This window comes from Leguminivora glycinivorella, chromosome 2 (genome assembly GCF_023078275.1).
Source record: "Leguminivora glycinivorella isolate SPB_JAAS2020 chromosome 2, LegGlyc_1.1, whole genome shotgun sequence".
In the NCBI taxonomy this organism is placed as follows: domain Eukaryota; kingdom Metazoa; phylum Arthropoda; class Insecta; order Lepidoptera; family Tortricidae; genus Leguminivora; species Leguminivora glycinivorella.
Genome location: NC_062972.1, coordinates 12,881,945 through 12,899,525, shown reverse-complemented (window position 1 = coordinate 12,899,525; position 17,581 = coordinate 12,881,945). Strand labels below are relative to the sequence as shown.

At 37.6% G+C, this 17,581-nt stretch overlaps 1 protein-coding gene across 1 annotated transcript in view; it reads left to right on the top strand.

The window, feature by feature from the left end:
* LOC125242319 (collagen alpha chain CG42342) overlaps positions 1–17,581 on the top strand; it is a 281,195-nt gene that overhangs the window by 241,996 nt on the left and 21,618 nt on the right. The window contains exons 2-5 of the mRNA XM_048151093.1: positions 12,438–12,508; positions 12,907–12,942; positions 13,340–13,375; positions 15,858–15,893. Of these exons, the coding sequence (XP_048007050.1) occupies positions 12,438–12,508; positions 12,907–12,942; positions 13,340–13,375; positions 15,858–15,893 (179 nt within the window). The remainder of the gene's footprint in view (positions 1–12,437; positions 12,509–12,906; positions 12,943–13,339; positions 13,376–15,857; positions 15,894–17,581) is intronic.

Sequence of the window (17,581 nt, the reverse complement as noted above, 5' to 3'; positions counted from 1 at the left end):
TCACCTTACTAGTGTTTGTAAACGGACCGTTTAACTCAAAGAAAATAATGATAGCGTTAAAACGCCAGGATGCACAAAAACGTAAATTACATATAATTTAGTCAAGAAAGTTACAAAGAAATTTAGGGTCTCCCATAGTAATTGGAATGGATTTTATGGCGTTATTAAAGTGGTAATTAGTGTTTAATAGTGTCGGGAGGGTGCTAGAAAGGGACTAGGGAACCAGTAGACTTCTGTATAATTACACATTTCAACTTAGGAAAATTACCTCCATATTTTAATAAAAGGAGACATAATTGTAAGAACACCCATATCTTAGGTAAAGTGGAAGGTAGGCAAATATAAGGGAAGGCAAAGAATATTTTTATGGCTTTATAAACTTGAATGTCTTTCCCGTGTGGTAACGGCTTAAAATTACATCACTTCTTTCCTCCCGTGAGCGCTGTATAAGTCGACTGTGGGATAAGGGTACGATTGTGTTGTTGGCGTTGGGATAGCAACCTGCAGTGCCAGCAGTATTGTTTTCTTTGAACCCCTTAATTGCCTTAGTTTCATGAGCTCTGCCTGCCTATTTTGGGAATACAGGCGTGAGTTTATGTATGCAAACTTAAACGTAATATTTTTTTAGTTGAAGAAGTTTCTATCGAGGTTACTTTGTTCTATCGATTAAAGTAAAGTAGCCCCGGGACTTGAAATGGAGTCATACAAGTAGCTACACTAGCTACCAACCAGAAGCGAATCAAAAGTTAGAGATAACATTACAGTTGAATGCTCTCGGGTCTTGTGCTGGGTTATTTTATGACTACATTAATAATGCATAGCGTTTTATGATCGTCCTTTTAGTTTGATCACTGAATTTGTGCATATTGATGAATTTTACTGTTCTCTTTTGTGCGGTAAAATATTGGATTAATGAATAATAGATTTTGTCCGACCACCACATCAATGTTTCTTGAAAAATAAGTATTGATTTTATAATTGCATATTTTAATAATAAAGATAGTTATTTTTAATAACATAATGTTTCTTATAATGACAGACGTGAGTCGTGGGTGAAGTGTCAGTAGTTGGTCGTGCTGAGTATGACGTAGGTACCTCTGTCGGCTCTGTCTTTATTCATTTTACCGATTTTACCCGTTCTTATAATATAATGAAAAACTTTATCGATATCATGTCCTGTGTCAAGCGCTTACCTACATACTACTGTAACTACTAATAGTCTTAAAGTCATACCGACATCTGGAAAAATAAGTTGAAACGCTTTAATTACTTACACTTCTGACGGTCATTGATCATTCTCCACCCCACGTCCCTTGCGACAATCGTCACCAGCACAATGCCTCATCTCCATTCCACCCGCGCTCTCAAAAACAAGATTACCGCAGTTCGGCCGCTTAGAGCAAACTCGGCTTTGGGCCATATTTTTATCCGCTAAACTCGATTACCAAAATTCAGTGAAGGGCGGTAATGGCTCAATAATATGGTGGTGATTTGTAGTCCACCCCTACCTCCGCAGGTGCTCCAATTACCAAATTGAACATTGGATTATAATTTTATTATCCGTGACGGCGTCTGGCCTTTCTAGCAATTTATGTACCGCCGCCGCTACTTCAAACACTTGCTTAAGCCTAAAAGCGAGGCCTCTATTTTAGAGGCTTGTTTTAAATTGTTTATAAATATTCATATTTCGCGAATTAATCTGAGAAGCCTCTTTTTGTGTAGGTGAGTTTCAGTTATTATTTTATTCAGCGTTCATACTTGCTTTACTAGATTTGTTCCATCTATTCTGTCTATGGGCACCAAGCACACATTTTTGTAATACCATGTAGGTACGTGAATCTAGTTAAATAAAAATATTTTTATATTTATCATTCTAAACAATTAAATCATTATTAAGTTTTAAATAATAATACTATCTAAGTATATTTGCGGTCTGATGTCGAGTTTTTGTCTTCTTGATGATTTTCAGAACTTTGACGTTAAACGCATTATGCCATGTATGGTATTTCTAAAACAAAGTTTCCAGACCAAACTTTGAATTGACGTCACAACTTTTTAAGTCGGCAGCCATAAGCAGTCCGCTGGCTTCGCTTCCTGATTCGCTCTAGTACCTAATATAAATTGCTTAAATTAAAAAGCTATCAACCGTAGAATGGACCCCTCTACAAGAAACGAGGGGTAACTGATGGGGCTGTCTATTTTGCGAACGAAATTAGTATATTGAAAAATGCGCACAAGTACTTTAAGGATTTAAGGATGCTAGTTGCAGAAAGATTGTTTAATTAGCATGAATTCTGGGAACGAGAATGTTGCGAAAATAATATTGCGACAGGTGGATAAAAGTAGCCTGATGTGAAATAAAATACACAGTAACTGAGTCTTAATTGCCGACAGAAAATACAATATTTTAATTTTTCATTAAAAAAAAGTATGCGTTGCTCATCGCGTAATCCCAGTTGAAATAAATCCATACTCCATACTAAGATTATAAATGGGAAAGTGTGTGTGTCTGTTTGTTTATTCGTCTTTCATGGCAAAACGGAACAAAGAATTGAAGCGATTTTTAAGAAATAGATGAAGGGATGCAGAGTGACATAGGCTACTTTGTGTCCCTTTTTGGTCCCCACTTCCCTAAAACGGGGGGGGGGGGGGTTGTATGGAGCAATGTGGTGCTAAAAGTTCAACAACCTGGCATCCGTACTATCGTTCGTATCGTTCTGTATGTAGTTTTTCTGACCTGTTTGTTCTAATTCCACGCCATACGATAAAAAACCTTACTAGTAAAGATCCGTGCCCCAACTGCCAGCCGATGAGCACCCGCGTGTATCGGGAATGTTCGATATTTAATTAAAGCTCGTTTTGGGCGAATCTCCCCTCGTCCGGTCCTCTTCGGCCGCGACTAAAAACAATTAAATTTTATCGCAAACAATCGGAAGCTGGAATGAGCCTGTAAAAACACTGCCCAAACTAGTTATTGCAACTAGTGGTGGAGTGGGTGTGAACTTAGTCGAATTTGAGCTCTGTGGCAGAATGATTTCTCCGTTTATAATGATTAACTTTGGTTTGGCCAGGAAAAATATAATATGCTTTTTTATTGACAATTATTATGCGGTTATTTTAACGTTCGTATTCATACAAATTATATTTAGGTCATTTTTAGACTACACCAGCATCAAACTGCAGTAGTAGATTATCTTATACGCACTGTTTGTTTTGTACCCAACTGGACTTCGTACCAATTCCCAAACAGCTTCTAAAACCTTGTAAAATCGGGTTCAATCGAAGAAACTGCGTCGTAAATATCCGCGTAACGGCTTTCAGCTCGCCTTAAATTGGACAGGACGTTGCAAATGTTGTATTCTATTCTGAACAAAACCCCTTTATTTGGCTGCAGTTGGGTCACCGCATGGTCTGTATTCCCATAGGTAAGCAAGCTGCTGCCTCAAGCAAACACTTATGAATAACATAACATATAATCATGCCTGTATCCCATAAAGCGGTAGGCAGAGCACATCAACTACTAAGTTTAAGTGCCACTCTTGGCAAAAAGGGGTTGAAAGAAATCCAAATTGTGACTTATGAATACCTAAAAGAAAACTTAATCGTCTTATCAACTACTTACTAACTAATACGTCGTGAAGTTCTGCGGTGTCCCACCAGCGAACCAGAGCGAACCAGATGCGAAGGCGGTGCGTAAGATAGTAGACAAAGAAAGAAAAATTATTCTAATGAAGAATAAATATCAGAATAATAAATATTTCGAGATTACGACACGACACACCGCACTACTTCGCGTTCATGAGGATGCAGTCTAACCTTTACAGTTTCGTAAATGGCTTCCATAAGAATTACTCATTTGCCTTCATGTATTGCATCAATGTGGTGCTCATAATTTTTTACTATTTTCGCTTCTCTTATTAAAATTGACTACACAAGGTATCCGGAAACTCACACATACCCAAGGCGTCAAGTTTTTTCCAGATTATACTGGTTCGCAAAGCTCTGTGGAAATATCAGCTAGCCCCATCTGATAACGTTCGCGTGTTGCTCTCTAATTATGCCGAGTAGCTAGTTGGCCATCGAGATATTGTTTCTGGGTGACCGCGATACAGATCTACATGTTTATTGTCACTTCCAACTAGTGTAGGCAGTAAATCGTTCTTAAGCAGTTGGACTAAGAATAGCATAATGTTCGGGAAGGTTACCCACTATTTTATTCACCGTCAAAATTTGAATTAGTCTTTAACAAATGAATATAATATTGTTTGCTTTTCTCAACATAAATCATGGATTAACTAACTGGTGCATGGTAACATTCCATGGCAACACATGCTTGCTGCGTGTCAGGACATTCCTGACGCGTCAGTATATTTGGTCATAGTTATGCGTATGTTGTGTGGGGTCACTCGCAAGCAATACAGTTAAACCATTGCGGCAGATGCTTATGTTGCATATATGTAGTTATTACACATATGTACGAGTATATGTACTATGTACCAAAGACATATTTAACTCCGTATAGACAGCTACAGTCTAAGAAAAAATGTAGCTCAGGACCATATAGAAAAAAATACGGTGGCCTGGATGGCGTTACACCTTTGGGGGACGCTCGGCTAGATGGCGCTAATATTAATATTTGACATTTTAACACATATCAAGCTAAGAATATGGGCCAAATTGTGAAAACTGAGGTTTAAAAGTTTTAAGCTTGTGACGAGAGATGGCAGTCTATGCACTGTGATTACATATTTTACTTTGACAGTAACTCTCTATAATACTTGATCCTCTTTGGTTATAGATAGGGGTTAGGGGGTAATGTTGAATATTAATCTTGCGGTATGTAAATAGGTCATGAAAAAGTGTTATATTGATTGCGGGTTGAGTCTTTAGAACTGTCTTTGAGTCTTGATCTTGATAGATTGATACGCTGTGTCAATGTAAACTATACATAAATTGATTAATGGGGTAGGTAAATTTACCTACGTACTTTTCATTTAGATAGCTGAGAGTTCGATGCACGCGTGAAAATACTGGAATTAAATTGAATGAAAAGAGCGCATTGAATGCTTGCTTGTCGTCTGATGTGAACATATCAAATTTTGAGATAAAATTTTATCTGCTACGATTCAAACACCAATCTCATTCTACGCTCTAACAAAGCGTACCTACAATTTACGTACACATGTAGCCAGCAAATGCGACAGGAATCGTAAAACCGTTGTCTGTCCGTACTTGAAACTAAATTAAACCATCATAAAGCGTCCCCGGTCCCCATAAAGGCCGGGGCCGCGAGCGCCAGCAATTTTCATTGCATCTGTTTGTTTTCGAAGAGTTATGGTGATCTGTATTCAAATTACAAACAATTTGTGGACCTGCTTTGTGATTATTTATTTATCGTATGCCGTGTAATTAGAAGCGTGAGGTTAGTGCGGTTGTGATTATGGTAGTTAATGATAGAATATATGTCGCAGTAAGATAGATAAAGCCGTTATATAGTTATAACCCTAGGGATATAATTATATGTCGTAACATAGTTAAACGAAAGCGATTAATTGCTATCTTACTAGGAATATAACTATAATACGTTACTAGTTTAGTGATATAATTATATGACTGGATTCAGTTTAGTGAAATTATTGTAGCCAGGATTACGGCGGTGCGGCGGAGGTATAGTTATAACCCTAGTTATATAATTATATCACTGGATTAAACTTAGTCTAGGGATATAATTATAATACGTCTCTAGTTAAGTAATATAGTTATATTACGTCGGTGAGAATGCCAAATCCGTTATGATTATATATCCGCTACAATTATACTACTGAACTTAATCCAGTAAATTATTTACTGGATTAAGTTCAGTAGTATAATTGTAGCAGTGTAGTGCGGGGGTGCAGTGGAGACGGGGGCGGGAGCTTACCCGCTACCACAAGGCAGTCGTTCGGCATCAGTTGTCGTTCACGTCACGGTTGAGTTTTCGTGCATAATTATTTATTGAATTTTCGCCACTTTTTCTGTGATATCGTTATGTTACGGCATATAATTATATCCCTAGGGTTATAACTATACCTCCGCCGCACGGCCGCCCTCCTGCCTACTATCATTTCACTAAACTGAATCCAGTCATATAATTATATCACTAAACTAGTAACGTATTATAGTTATATTCCTAGTAAGATAGCAATTAATCGCTTTCGTTTAACTATGTTACGACATATAATTATATCCCTAGGGTTATAACTATATAACGGCTTTATCTATCTTACTGCGACATATACATAATTTAGGGCCCAATATGAGTCTAGTATCATTAAACTTTTCTTTTTTTGTTATGATACTCAGCACCAGCAATTTGTTGATTTCAATTGACTATGCAAATGCATTTAAACCATTTTTATCACATCATGGAAAAAGTCTGATAATAAGAGCGCCAAAGGCGTTTACAGCATGTGATAAGTTATTTTAGTCAGAATTTCTGTCGGAAAGAAACTTATTGCAGTTAAAGCGTACGGACCCTTTTGAATTGAAAGCCACATGTTGTACGTTAGATATCAGACTAGTCATTTCTTTTTTAATATAAACATTTTTCAGTTCCGATCATGTCATTTACCGTCTATAAAATATTTTACAAGCTTTATCTCTTCAACATTCTTCACGTTCACTGAATTTTCACAGTCTATTGCGTTCTTTACATGCATCGCATTCCGCGAATGCTAGAAAATTCAATAAATATGAGGCAGAAACAAGAATGGAAAGCCGGTGACACACCGGCTACGGCGTAGCGGCGTAGCAGCGTGGTTTACAGCGCGTAGCGGCCGACGACCCCCGCTAGCCTCTTTATTATCACGATTATGCTCGGCAAAGGATATTATTTGTCGAGTGTTATTGTTGCTCCCCGCTCGAGGGCCCAGCCGGTCTAGCCGAAGTGAAATTCCTTGACGCTACGCCGCGAACCAAACGCAGTCTGGCTCTGTTGCACCCCTACAGAAGAGCAATCGGGAGAGCAACAAACCGTAAGCGATTGTGGCGTTGGCTAGGTACCCAGGGGGTGTTTGTTTAGATTTCATTACGGGCAGCGAGCGGCGCGCGGGCGCAAACAGCTGGGAACACAACCGCGTAACGTACCCTTGCATGGACCGAGTTCATCGTATAATAATGCTTTAAAAGTGTTTGAGCTTTCTGAAAGTTTTTATATGCTTAATTATGCAAATTTTATTCTTGACATTTGAATTTCAAATGAAATAAAATAAACACTTTTTGTTTTTTATTGAGTAAATCTGGTTTTGAATTGTAACGTAAATGTTGTTTGCCTCCTTTATTAAACTGCTAGTTTGTATTCAGAATAACGCTTTATGTTTAAATATAGACCAAGAAAATAAAGTTAATAAAACCGAAACTAAAATAAAGTCGCAAATCCTGAGAAAACTGGTTGTGCAAACTGCTTGAAAAGCGACCGAAGCTTACAGTATTTACGTATGTACAAAACTACAGCGGCAGAATAAGTTTAAAAAGAACAGTTTGAATAGTCCGGCTGCGGACAAGCGCATTTGTGCGCATTCACTGACCAACACAGTTCACGAAAAGCAGTCATATAGAAAAGAATTCACAGGATCTCCATAAAACATTGCAATTTTTTTTTAAGATTATTTTGCTCGCAGTTCAAAAGGTTTCAATCGTATGGCGTTACTTGCATAACCTACGTGCTATAAATATCATTAGGTTTTGGTTATGGTTCTGTTGTACCTATATGTATAAGTCGCCATGACTGAAAATGTTTTTTTTACGTATTTTACAGACATATGAGTAGAGCTGGTTTAGAACCTTTGTCCTGTCGTCTATAAATTCCGTGTTCTATCTCTAAAAGATTTAAGTCACATTTAAGGGTATTCAAATATTTTTTATCAAGGAACAATACCGGGTAAGTTTTTAGGGTGGCGCTTTATGCGTAAAGGATGAGCTGAGGCCTCACCTGCAATAAAGACGAATTTCCTGCATGAAAATCAGCTGCATCATCACCCAGAGTGTAACAGCAAAATTTCCTTCAAAGGACCCTTTGATGAAAACCCACATATATGATCTCTTATATGTGATCATACAGTTTAGTCGACAGTCACATGTTACCGTCACTCGGCCACGGGAAAACCATGTCGGCCGTCGCGCCCCGCGCGCCCCGTGACGACGGTCAGGCGTAAGAACTTGGCACACAATGCCCCATGCTGATAAATTGAAGGGGTTTAGAAACTCAGATTAGGAAGGTGTTTTTTTCATAAAGAAACGTTCAATGTATGGATTCGGATTATTACCAATAACTAAGTAGATATACGTTCAGAGTTTGGGAATCACCAGCATTACTGGTGATCTTTAAATTCACACTAAACTGAAAATTATTAATTGTCAAAGCAATGTAAAAATGGCGGGAAAAAAATGGTTGTTTCATACGACGCCGTAAATTTTATGAGTCAGTATTTTTTTTAATTCTCGTTTTCTGCATTGGTCCGATAATAAAAACTATTCAGTTTGAAGTGTAAATTGACGTTGCAGAGTATAGGTAGGAAATGGTACATGATTATTACTAATATTAACATAATAAATTAACTAAATTAAATTAAAATTAATAAAACTAAAACTAAAATAAATCTAGCTGCGCAAAAAATCCCACAGGTATAGGTAGCATTCCGTATACATTTCAGCATTTCACTTCACAACGTTGTGAAATATTCAAACGCAATCGTCCGCATAAAACGTGAGTTATCTAACACTTCTTGTTTTTAATCCAGAACACTTCTTCCAAAATTACATGCGTAACTGAACATTGGGTTTTAATCATCCAGTATGAAGTGGCCCTTTACGACGCCTCTGTTCTGGCGTGCGGCATTGCGGTCCAGGGTATGTACTACTACGTAGCCAAATGCACAAAAGCTCACGATCTCTAACGCTTTTGCGTATTGGCGCGACAGAGCCAGACTGCATTTCTGTCAGCGACTAACGTCGACGATTGCCATTCGGCTACGCCGGCTGAGTGGAGTATCTACTGGCAAGGCACATAAAAACATGTTGTTATTCCGTCTCGCCAGCTCTCGATCATCCGGAAAAACGGTTTCCGGGCCTTACCGCTGTAACTCGCAGGAAATGCTTCCTTTTTGTTTTACTTAAGGTATCTTTTGTAATTATGCTTAGGAACTTGATTAAACTAGATGTTTCCTGTAACAACAGTAAAATGTCGGTACTTAAAACTTGAAACATAATTATAATTAACTTCTGAACTTATCAAACTTTTGTTTAAAACTTATAAAAATATACAATACAATACAATACAATACTCTTTATTGCACACCTCACATAGTTTACAAGTAATACACAAGAAACAAAACAAATTAAACAGAGGTAAAACAGGCGGTCTTATTTATCTCTTCCATTACTGGAGTTAATATAATCAGAATCTCTAAGAAATATGAGAAGTAGAATTTAAATACAACCAAACAACACAAAACACTCATTCAAATAGACATACATAAATAAGTATAACCATAAACATACATAAACATACACACATAAATACAAAAGGTTTATATTCATAAAGAAACAAACAACAGTGTCATTCATAAAATCTAAGGAAGGGAAAGATAGTATTTTTTAAGGTTTGATTTAAAAGAGGCAATAGATTGAGAACGTCTTAACTCAACAGGGAGAGAGTTCCACAGTCGAATAGCTCATGTTTTATTATATATATTGTTTTGTTATATATTAACTCATGTTTTTTTTTGTTTTATATACATATTAAAGTTATTGAAGTTTGTTTATCACGAAAGAATTTAGAAATACACTTTCTAGTGCACTAAACCTCCTCATAACAACAGCATATATTTTAAAAAGTCGCTGATTAATTTTATTAGTCCGCTTTAGGAGTAGAGCCTATTTAGTGTCTGTCTTACCCGTCATATTTACAATTCATGCACTAAAATTGGACTGTATTGTAATTTTCTATATTCCACCCCAGAACACATTTCTTTATCAAAATGAAAATTACTCACCAGAAATAATCCAGTAAGATTCAGCTCCGTGGTAGGGCTAAAGTCTCGATGTTCCTCCCGCACCCTTCGCCCCGCTCAGCGACACTCAATTTGTCCGCAAATCAAATCAAATTTAGTGGACACCTCCCTCACCCCCGCGCGTCCCGCCCCGCGCCAATTGCTCGGCCGGCCACGCCGCTGGCATGTACTCCGTCAAAAGAAAATCCGATTCCGATTTTGAATGCCGACCGTACGTTTGTCAATCGCTTCTCTTTATATGTAAAGAGAGTATGAGTTATTTGGTGATTAGAAACGATTTGCATATTAGGTAGAGGTACTTCCATTACGGGTACAGTTAAATATGAAATATGATCACACATTTTCTCATGTTTAAATAGTGTTTAGACAAAAGCAGTGTTGCAAATTGTAAACATCAGTTAAGCGTAACGACTACCTACTAAGTAAATATTTGTATGTAATATATCAAAATACCCACAAAGCAACATATAATGAAGGGAAAACATACTCAAGTAACATTTTACGTGTCCTTTTTGCCTACTTACTGGTTTTCATCGTTTTATTGATGTTGTTTGGAAGACAGGTAAAGTTCCTATTTAACATTCTCACCGAAAACACGTGTAACTCCTCAGATTTAACCGGCTTTTTGCCGTCACTATGAATGTTTCGTGTGTCAAATAACATGTTTCCTATTATCTTAGATTTTCATAACTTCCTTTTCCCTTTCTTGCCAGAAGGCTTCCTTGATTTATTTATACTGAGCAAAGACATATATAACTTCGTATAGACAGATAAAGTCTAAGAAAAAAACGTACCCCAAAACCATATAGAAAAAGGTACGGTGAGCTAGATGGCGATACACCTTTGGGGTACGCTCGGCTAGATGGCGCTAATATTAATATTTGACATTTTAAAACATATCAAGCTAAGAATATGGGCCAAAATGTCAAAACTGAGGTTCAAAAGTTTTAAGCTTGTGTCGAGAGATGGCAGTCTATGCACTGTGATTACACATTTTACTTTGACAGTAACTCTCTTATACTCGATCCTCTTTGATACTGAGTAATAACATTTTTGTCATCCGTGCCATCACATTTTTGATGGCATAATTCCGTATCCGAAGTAATCTATTTAAATATAGTTAAATAGTATAAAGTAAATTAAATCGAATTAAATAGTAGCCAGATTTAATTATTAGGATAATAAATAAGGCAACCGGTACCCCAAAATACTTGTCTACCTAATATTTTACATAAATTATAATTTGACACATATATATTTTTGTAAACATTAACACACACATACATTAACACTATAAATACATGTAACTTGTACAATAATCAATGCTTGTACACGACAGCAAAATTTTATGCTAGTCATTATCAAATCGTCCAAATCAGAAAAGCGTCCACTTAACCAGCCCTTTCCGAAACAAGCGGTCAAACGGCCGTCATGTCCGTCGAACGATCCACTCACCCACTCACAACGCAAACGGAAAAGCTCACCTAACGTCAAATCAGCATGTTAATTAGGCCGACGTTGAGTTGAGTGGACGCCATCGACATCTACACTTGTCACACATCGGCACTCGGTCAAACGGAGCAATGTAAACGTTTAATTAATCGCTGTTTGGTCAGATTTTTTTTTAATATGGATCGTATGTTGTGTTGTGGATACGAATAAAGTTATTTATCTATCTATCTATCTATCTATCTATCTATCGTTTAATAACGCGCTAATTTGTAAAATCTATTCTTTGGTGGCATACGACTAACTACCTAATTAGACCGACGTTGAGTTAGGTGGACGCCATCGACACGTAATCGAGATGTTACTCGGTCAAACGGAGTCGTTTACATTTTAATGTAGGCGTTTAATAAATGGCTGTTTGATTAGATGATTGGAAATGTTTATTCTCATATTTTTGAATTTTCGCGTCTTTGAATTTATTTTTTTGCAATTTTCAATTTCGCAACGGAAGAATATAATGACAGCATTTATTTTGGAATGTGCCTAAAAATAGATAATATTGGCTTGGACAACTATCAACAAGGTCAATCTAGTAAGTAATAGGGGTTGTTCTAAATTCATGATTTGAATTAGAGCCATACCAACACGCCAGCGCTGTGACCGCCGCACCTGACCGAGTGACCATTAACCGTCGGGCGTGACTCGAGAGCACTCATCGACGTTCGACAACCGCGTGACGTCACGAACGTTCGGTGACGTCACAGCCGATGCATTCCTCATACATTGGTTTGTGGTTCGAAAATGAACCACAGTTTACAGAAGGTTCAACGAAATAAGTTTGTTTAGAAACAATTAAATTAAATTAAGAATGATGTCCTCCATAGGTTAAATTTTTAGTTATTTCTTAAATTTTTTAACCCTTGTGTTTGTGTTTTTCAGGACCACCAGGGCCGCCTGGCAAGAGAGGAAAGAAGGGCAAGAAGGGTGACACTGGCGAAGCAGGGCCGCCGGTAAGTCGTCAATTCTCTCCATAAACTTAACAAACGAAAACAGATGGAGTTACCATTTGTAGACTTAGACCTTGGCCTTTAAAAGTAATCAAAGGGAATTAAAGCAAGAGATAGTGCCTAATATGTTTACCAGTTACGGCGTGAGCTGAATGAAAACAACGGGTCCTATAAAATTTTTGATAAAAATACTATTTTAGTGATCATCGCATCGCATAATGAACAAAACTATGTGACGTCAAAAAATTGGACTAATTCCTGTCAACAATATTTAGCCATAACACTCATAAGTAATGTTGCTCGTCATTTTAGGGTAGGCGCTTATATTTCTGGCAAATGGGAGGGCATGGGCAAGCTGAATTTCATTTTTTTTTGTTTATGTTGATTTTATTTATTTGCAGGGTGTAACGGGAGCGCCTGGGAAGAATGGATTCCCGGTATTTATTTTGTTTTACTTTATTTAACTTTTCGTTTCGTTTGTTTTAATAATTTCTGTACATATGTGCCATCTGATCTTGATCATTCTTTGAGTCTATTGTCTAAAATCCTGCACAATGTTTCTATTTTTTACAACGATGACAAAGTCACTTATTTTTCTGGTTTCAAACCCGCATATAAAATGTTAGAATTTTTGTAACTTACATTAATAATTATAATTATGAGGTTTTAACCTTCAAAGAGATATTCCGATTGTTATCAGAATTTCTAACACTATGTATGCAAAACTCATAATCCACAAGTCACGAATTCTATTATCCGAGCCCTGTCGCATCTCGACATTCTTATTTCTTATTTCACTTTCGATGCGGTGTCTGTACCGGTGTGACGTTTCAGGGGAGCAAGGGCGAGAAGGGAGAACGAGGCTTCATGGTAAGCCCATCAGACCCCGGTGTGGCCCCAACATCTTGCATCTACTAACACTAGCCCCTTCCCTTATCTTACAACCCTAGTAGTCTAAATGTACCTACGCTTGTAACTTCCTAACTTTAAAACCTTTTGGATGTTGTAGCTTGTACAAATTGAAAGAAACCTAGTCTTTCCGAGGTAATATTATTATTTAGCAGCCCGACTTTGGGGTGCATGGTATAATGTATGAAAGTTAGCATAAATTGTATTCATTGGCATCGTATTAATTATAAGAAGACTCCAAGAATACCTACCCAAACATATCGTGCCTGATATTATGTATTAAAATCGTTCTCTTAAAGTAAATAATCAGACTATATAAATATATAGTGTGTAAACAAAAAAGGACCCAATCAAGATAACCCAGAAGTCTCATTAGCAAAGTTTGTCCCAACCACTCTCCGGTTTTCCTTGTAATGGAACAGTTATGCCTTGTTCAAAGAACTCTCGTGAGTAGCCTTTGGAGCGAGGAACTGAAGCTTCGAAGCGAGGCGCGGATTAATTACCCCGACCCATTGTGAATGTGATCATGCTGGTAATGTTATTTCTTTAGGCGATAATGTACTAGAATTAAAATAAAAACACGTTCAAGCCTAACTCATAGTCATTGCGATTTTTTATTTTTTTTATTTTATTTAAAGAAATGCGTATAATGTACGTCTAGTAAGTAGCCTACACGTTTTCGTTCTATGGACATTCAGAATTTGGGACACCCCAATTAGCGTAAGTTGTTAACAAAAATTACTCGCTGTCAGTTTTATGACGATAATTAAGCATGAAATTTCTATAAAAATATTATTTTTGTGTTAATAACATAAACTTTAACGATAATCTACATTCAGAATGTAAGAATGTAAAAAGTGAATTTTTAGACATATTTTATGCTTAATTGTCGTCAAAAAACTGACAGCGAGTTAGTTTTTGTTAACAACTTACGCTAATTGGGGGGTCCCAAAATTTGAAAATGCCCCTATACTCGTTTCCATATAGTCCTCGTTCTGTACATGACTAGGTCTACGCCGCCGCCAATTAAGTACACAAACACGCACACAGGTCCACAGAGCCCGCAAATAAAGGTGTTAATGATGTCCCCGGACACCTTAAACCGCAACCCATGACAACCGAATTGTCACACATCATGTCCTCTTAATACCCAAAACAATTTTCATGGAATTTGCCAACCGGCTGGCCGGGAAAACCGTAACACTTGAATAACAAATATTGCGAATCACTCTGTGGAAATACATATACAATTTAACGATTTGCTATTTCCGTCCTTAAAACCAAATTCTTTTTTATGACCTTTCTGTAAGTACTGTTTAGATTGAAAATATGTTAAAACATATGATTGTGTAACCTTTTTTGCATTTTAGTTACCTACTTTAGCAGATGGTGTTGTATATACAATTATACATGTAAAAGTAGGTTCACTTCAACACTTATGTGCACATTTGTAACCGTTTGGAAAAACCCTGTACCAGAATATCAATTCGCAGTACTCGAAACTCGTAGGTAATCAAATCGGTTAACAGAGATCGTTAGAATCCGGCGTGAAGATCAAATTGGAAATTGGATGTTACACGGCGATATTGATGTCCTGTGTGTGTCGCAGTGTTTAGAGTTGGCTTTTCTGGACTAGAGCGCCGAGCTTTCGGCGAGATTGGTAGATTTGTTATTCTTCCAACCCCGAGTGCGTCACCGGGAACGAACCAGTAATCGTGATCCCAAAATTTGTAGTCGTCACGGTTTTTGAAGCTACATTTATACTGGTTAGGCAGAAGAAATGGCTTTGTAAGTGATCTTTATAAAAGCTCTGACGATAACATGTCATTGAGAGGATTGTGATTCTAGTCTCGTGCTGCGCTAACTAGCCGCCCCTGATGTTGACAGACGAGTTGATTTGCACCCTTCGGCATTCGCACCTAACAAGGAAACTGAAGTGTCGTGACTTTTCGTATCTGGTTTATTTTCTTATATCTTAAACTTATTTGCGAAAGTACGTCGAACATTTTTTAAGCACCATACTGTCATTGGGGCACTTATAAGCGTTTAAACAGAACTAGGGTCTGTTTAGAACCGACCTGATTAATCATTCGACAATCTGATATTTAAGCCGAGAAGGGTACTTTGTGGTACTAGGATTGTAATATGTATAGGTTTTATAGTTCGCATAACATATTCACTGCCAGCTACCCGCTAGGCGAGATCTCTGTTCGTAGAAGCTTTACACGTACTTTGCAGCTTTGGACTGATACTAAATGGGCTAAAATCATGTAGGTACCTAACAATATTGTGACGTAATCCTATGCCCTAAATCACAGCATGTCTATCTTTACTATCTAATCCCTCTTCTACTAAACTGTGTGGGTCTGTGTAGTGATTCCTGGTGTGGTTTTACCATATCTGTGTATAACCAAGTAGTAATGACTGTCTGTATTGTTTCCAGGGTCCCATTGGGCTGGACGGGCCAAAAGGAGACCCGGTGAGTATTAACATCTTTTTTTATAAGGTTCCGTATTTTAGTTCTTTATACCAACCTTGAAGCTCTATAAATCTTAAAGAATCGGCGGAATTAGAAGTAAGATTAAGCATTACGAGTATATCTAAATATCTAAATATATAAAAGAAGAAGCTGACTGACTGACTGACTGACTGACTGACTGACTGACTGACATATCAACGCACAGCCGAAACCGCTGGTCCTAGAGATTTCAAATTTAGCACGTAGGTTCCCTATATAGTGTAGAGGAGCACTAAGAAAGGATTTTCCAAAATTCATAATACTGAATACGTGTTTCAGGTTTTTTGAAAATTTAACCCCTAAAAGGGTGAAAAGGGGGTGATAAAGTCAAAAAATCAATATGGGTATCGTTTTTATGGTTTATCGGGTCGCTGATCACGATAAATACAACGTTTTTAAAATCTAACGAGGCGGAAGTGAAATACCTTCTCCCCTGTAGTGGTGCAATGGGGTTTAAATATCAAAAAAATATATAAAAGAGGATATTGACTGACTGACCGACATATCAACGCACAGCCGAAACCGCTGGTCCTAGAGACGTCAAATTTGTCAAGTAGGTTCCTTATATAGTGTAGAGGAGCACTAAGAAAGAATTTTCCAAAATTCACTTCCTAAGGGGGTCAAATGGGGGTTCAAAGTTTGTATGGGGAAACAAGATTAGTTTGACTATTTTATTCGAAACTTCACAGGAATATTCCTTAAGACATATGGCTGACTACGTGTTTCAGGTTTTTTGAAAATTTAACCCCTAAAAGGGTGAAAAGGGGTGATAAAGTCAAAAAATCAATATGGGTATCGTTTTTATGGTTTATCGGGTCGCTGATCACGATAAACACAACGTTTTTAAAATCTAACGAGGCGGAAGTGAAATACCTTCTCCCCTGTTGTGGTGCAATGGGGTTTAAATATATAAAAGAAGATATTGACTGACTGATTGACATATCAACACACAGCCGAAACTGTTGGTCCTAGAGATTTCAAATTTGGCACAAAGGTTCCTTATATGGCGTAGAGGAGCACTAAGAAAGGATTTTTCAAAATTCTCCTCTTAAAAGGGTGAAATGGGGGTTCAAAGTTTGTATGGGGAAACAAGATTAGTTTGACTATTTTATTCGAAACTTCACAGGAGGATTTCTAAAGAAATTTGACCCCTAAAGGGGTGCAAAGGGGTAAAGTCAAAAGCACAATATGGGTATCGTTTTTATGGTTTATCGGGTCGCTGATCACGATAAATACAACGATTTTAAAATTTAATGAGGTGGAAAAGAAATATTCTCCCCTGTTGTTGTGCAATGAGGTTAAAATATCCAAAATAGCCATAAGTATAGCTTTAGTTTTTATCTTTACTTCTGGTTCAAGAGATTTCAAATTAACACGGAAGTTCCTTAGAGGAGCACTAAGAAAGGATTTTTTATAGTTCACCTCCTAGCATGATAATTTGACAGGGGCAAGGACAGGGACAGGAACGGGATAGGGTTAGGGATAGGGATAGGGATAGGGATAGAGACAGGGACAGGGACAGGGACAGGGACAGGGACAGGGACAGGGACAGGGACAGGGACAGGGACAGGGACAGGGACAGGGACAGGGACAGGGACAGGGACAGGGACAGGGACAGGGACAGGGACAGGGACAGGGACAGGGACAGG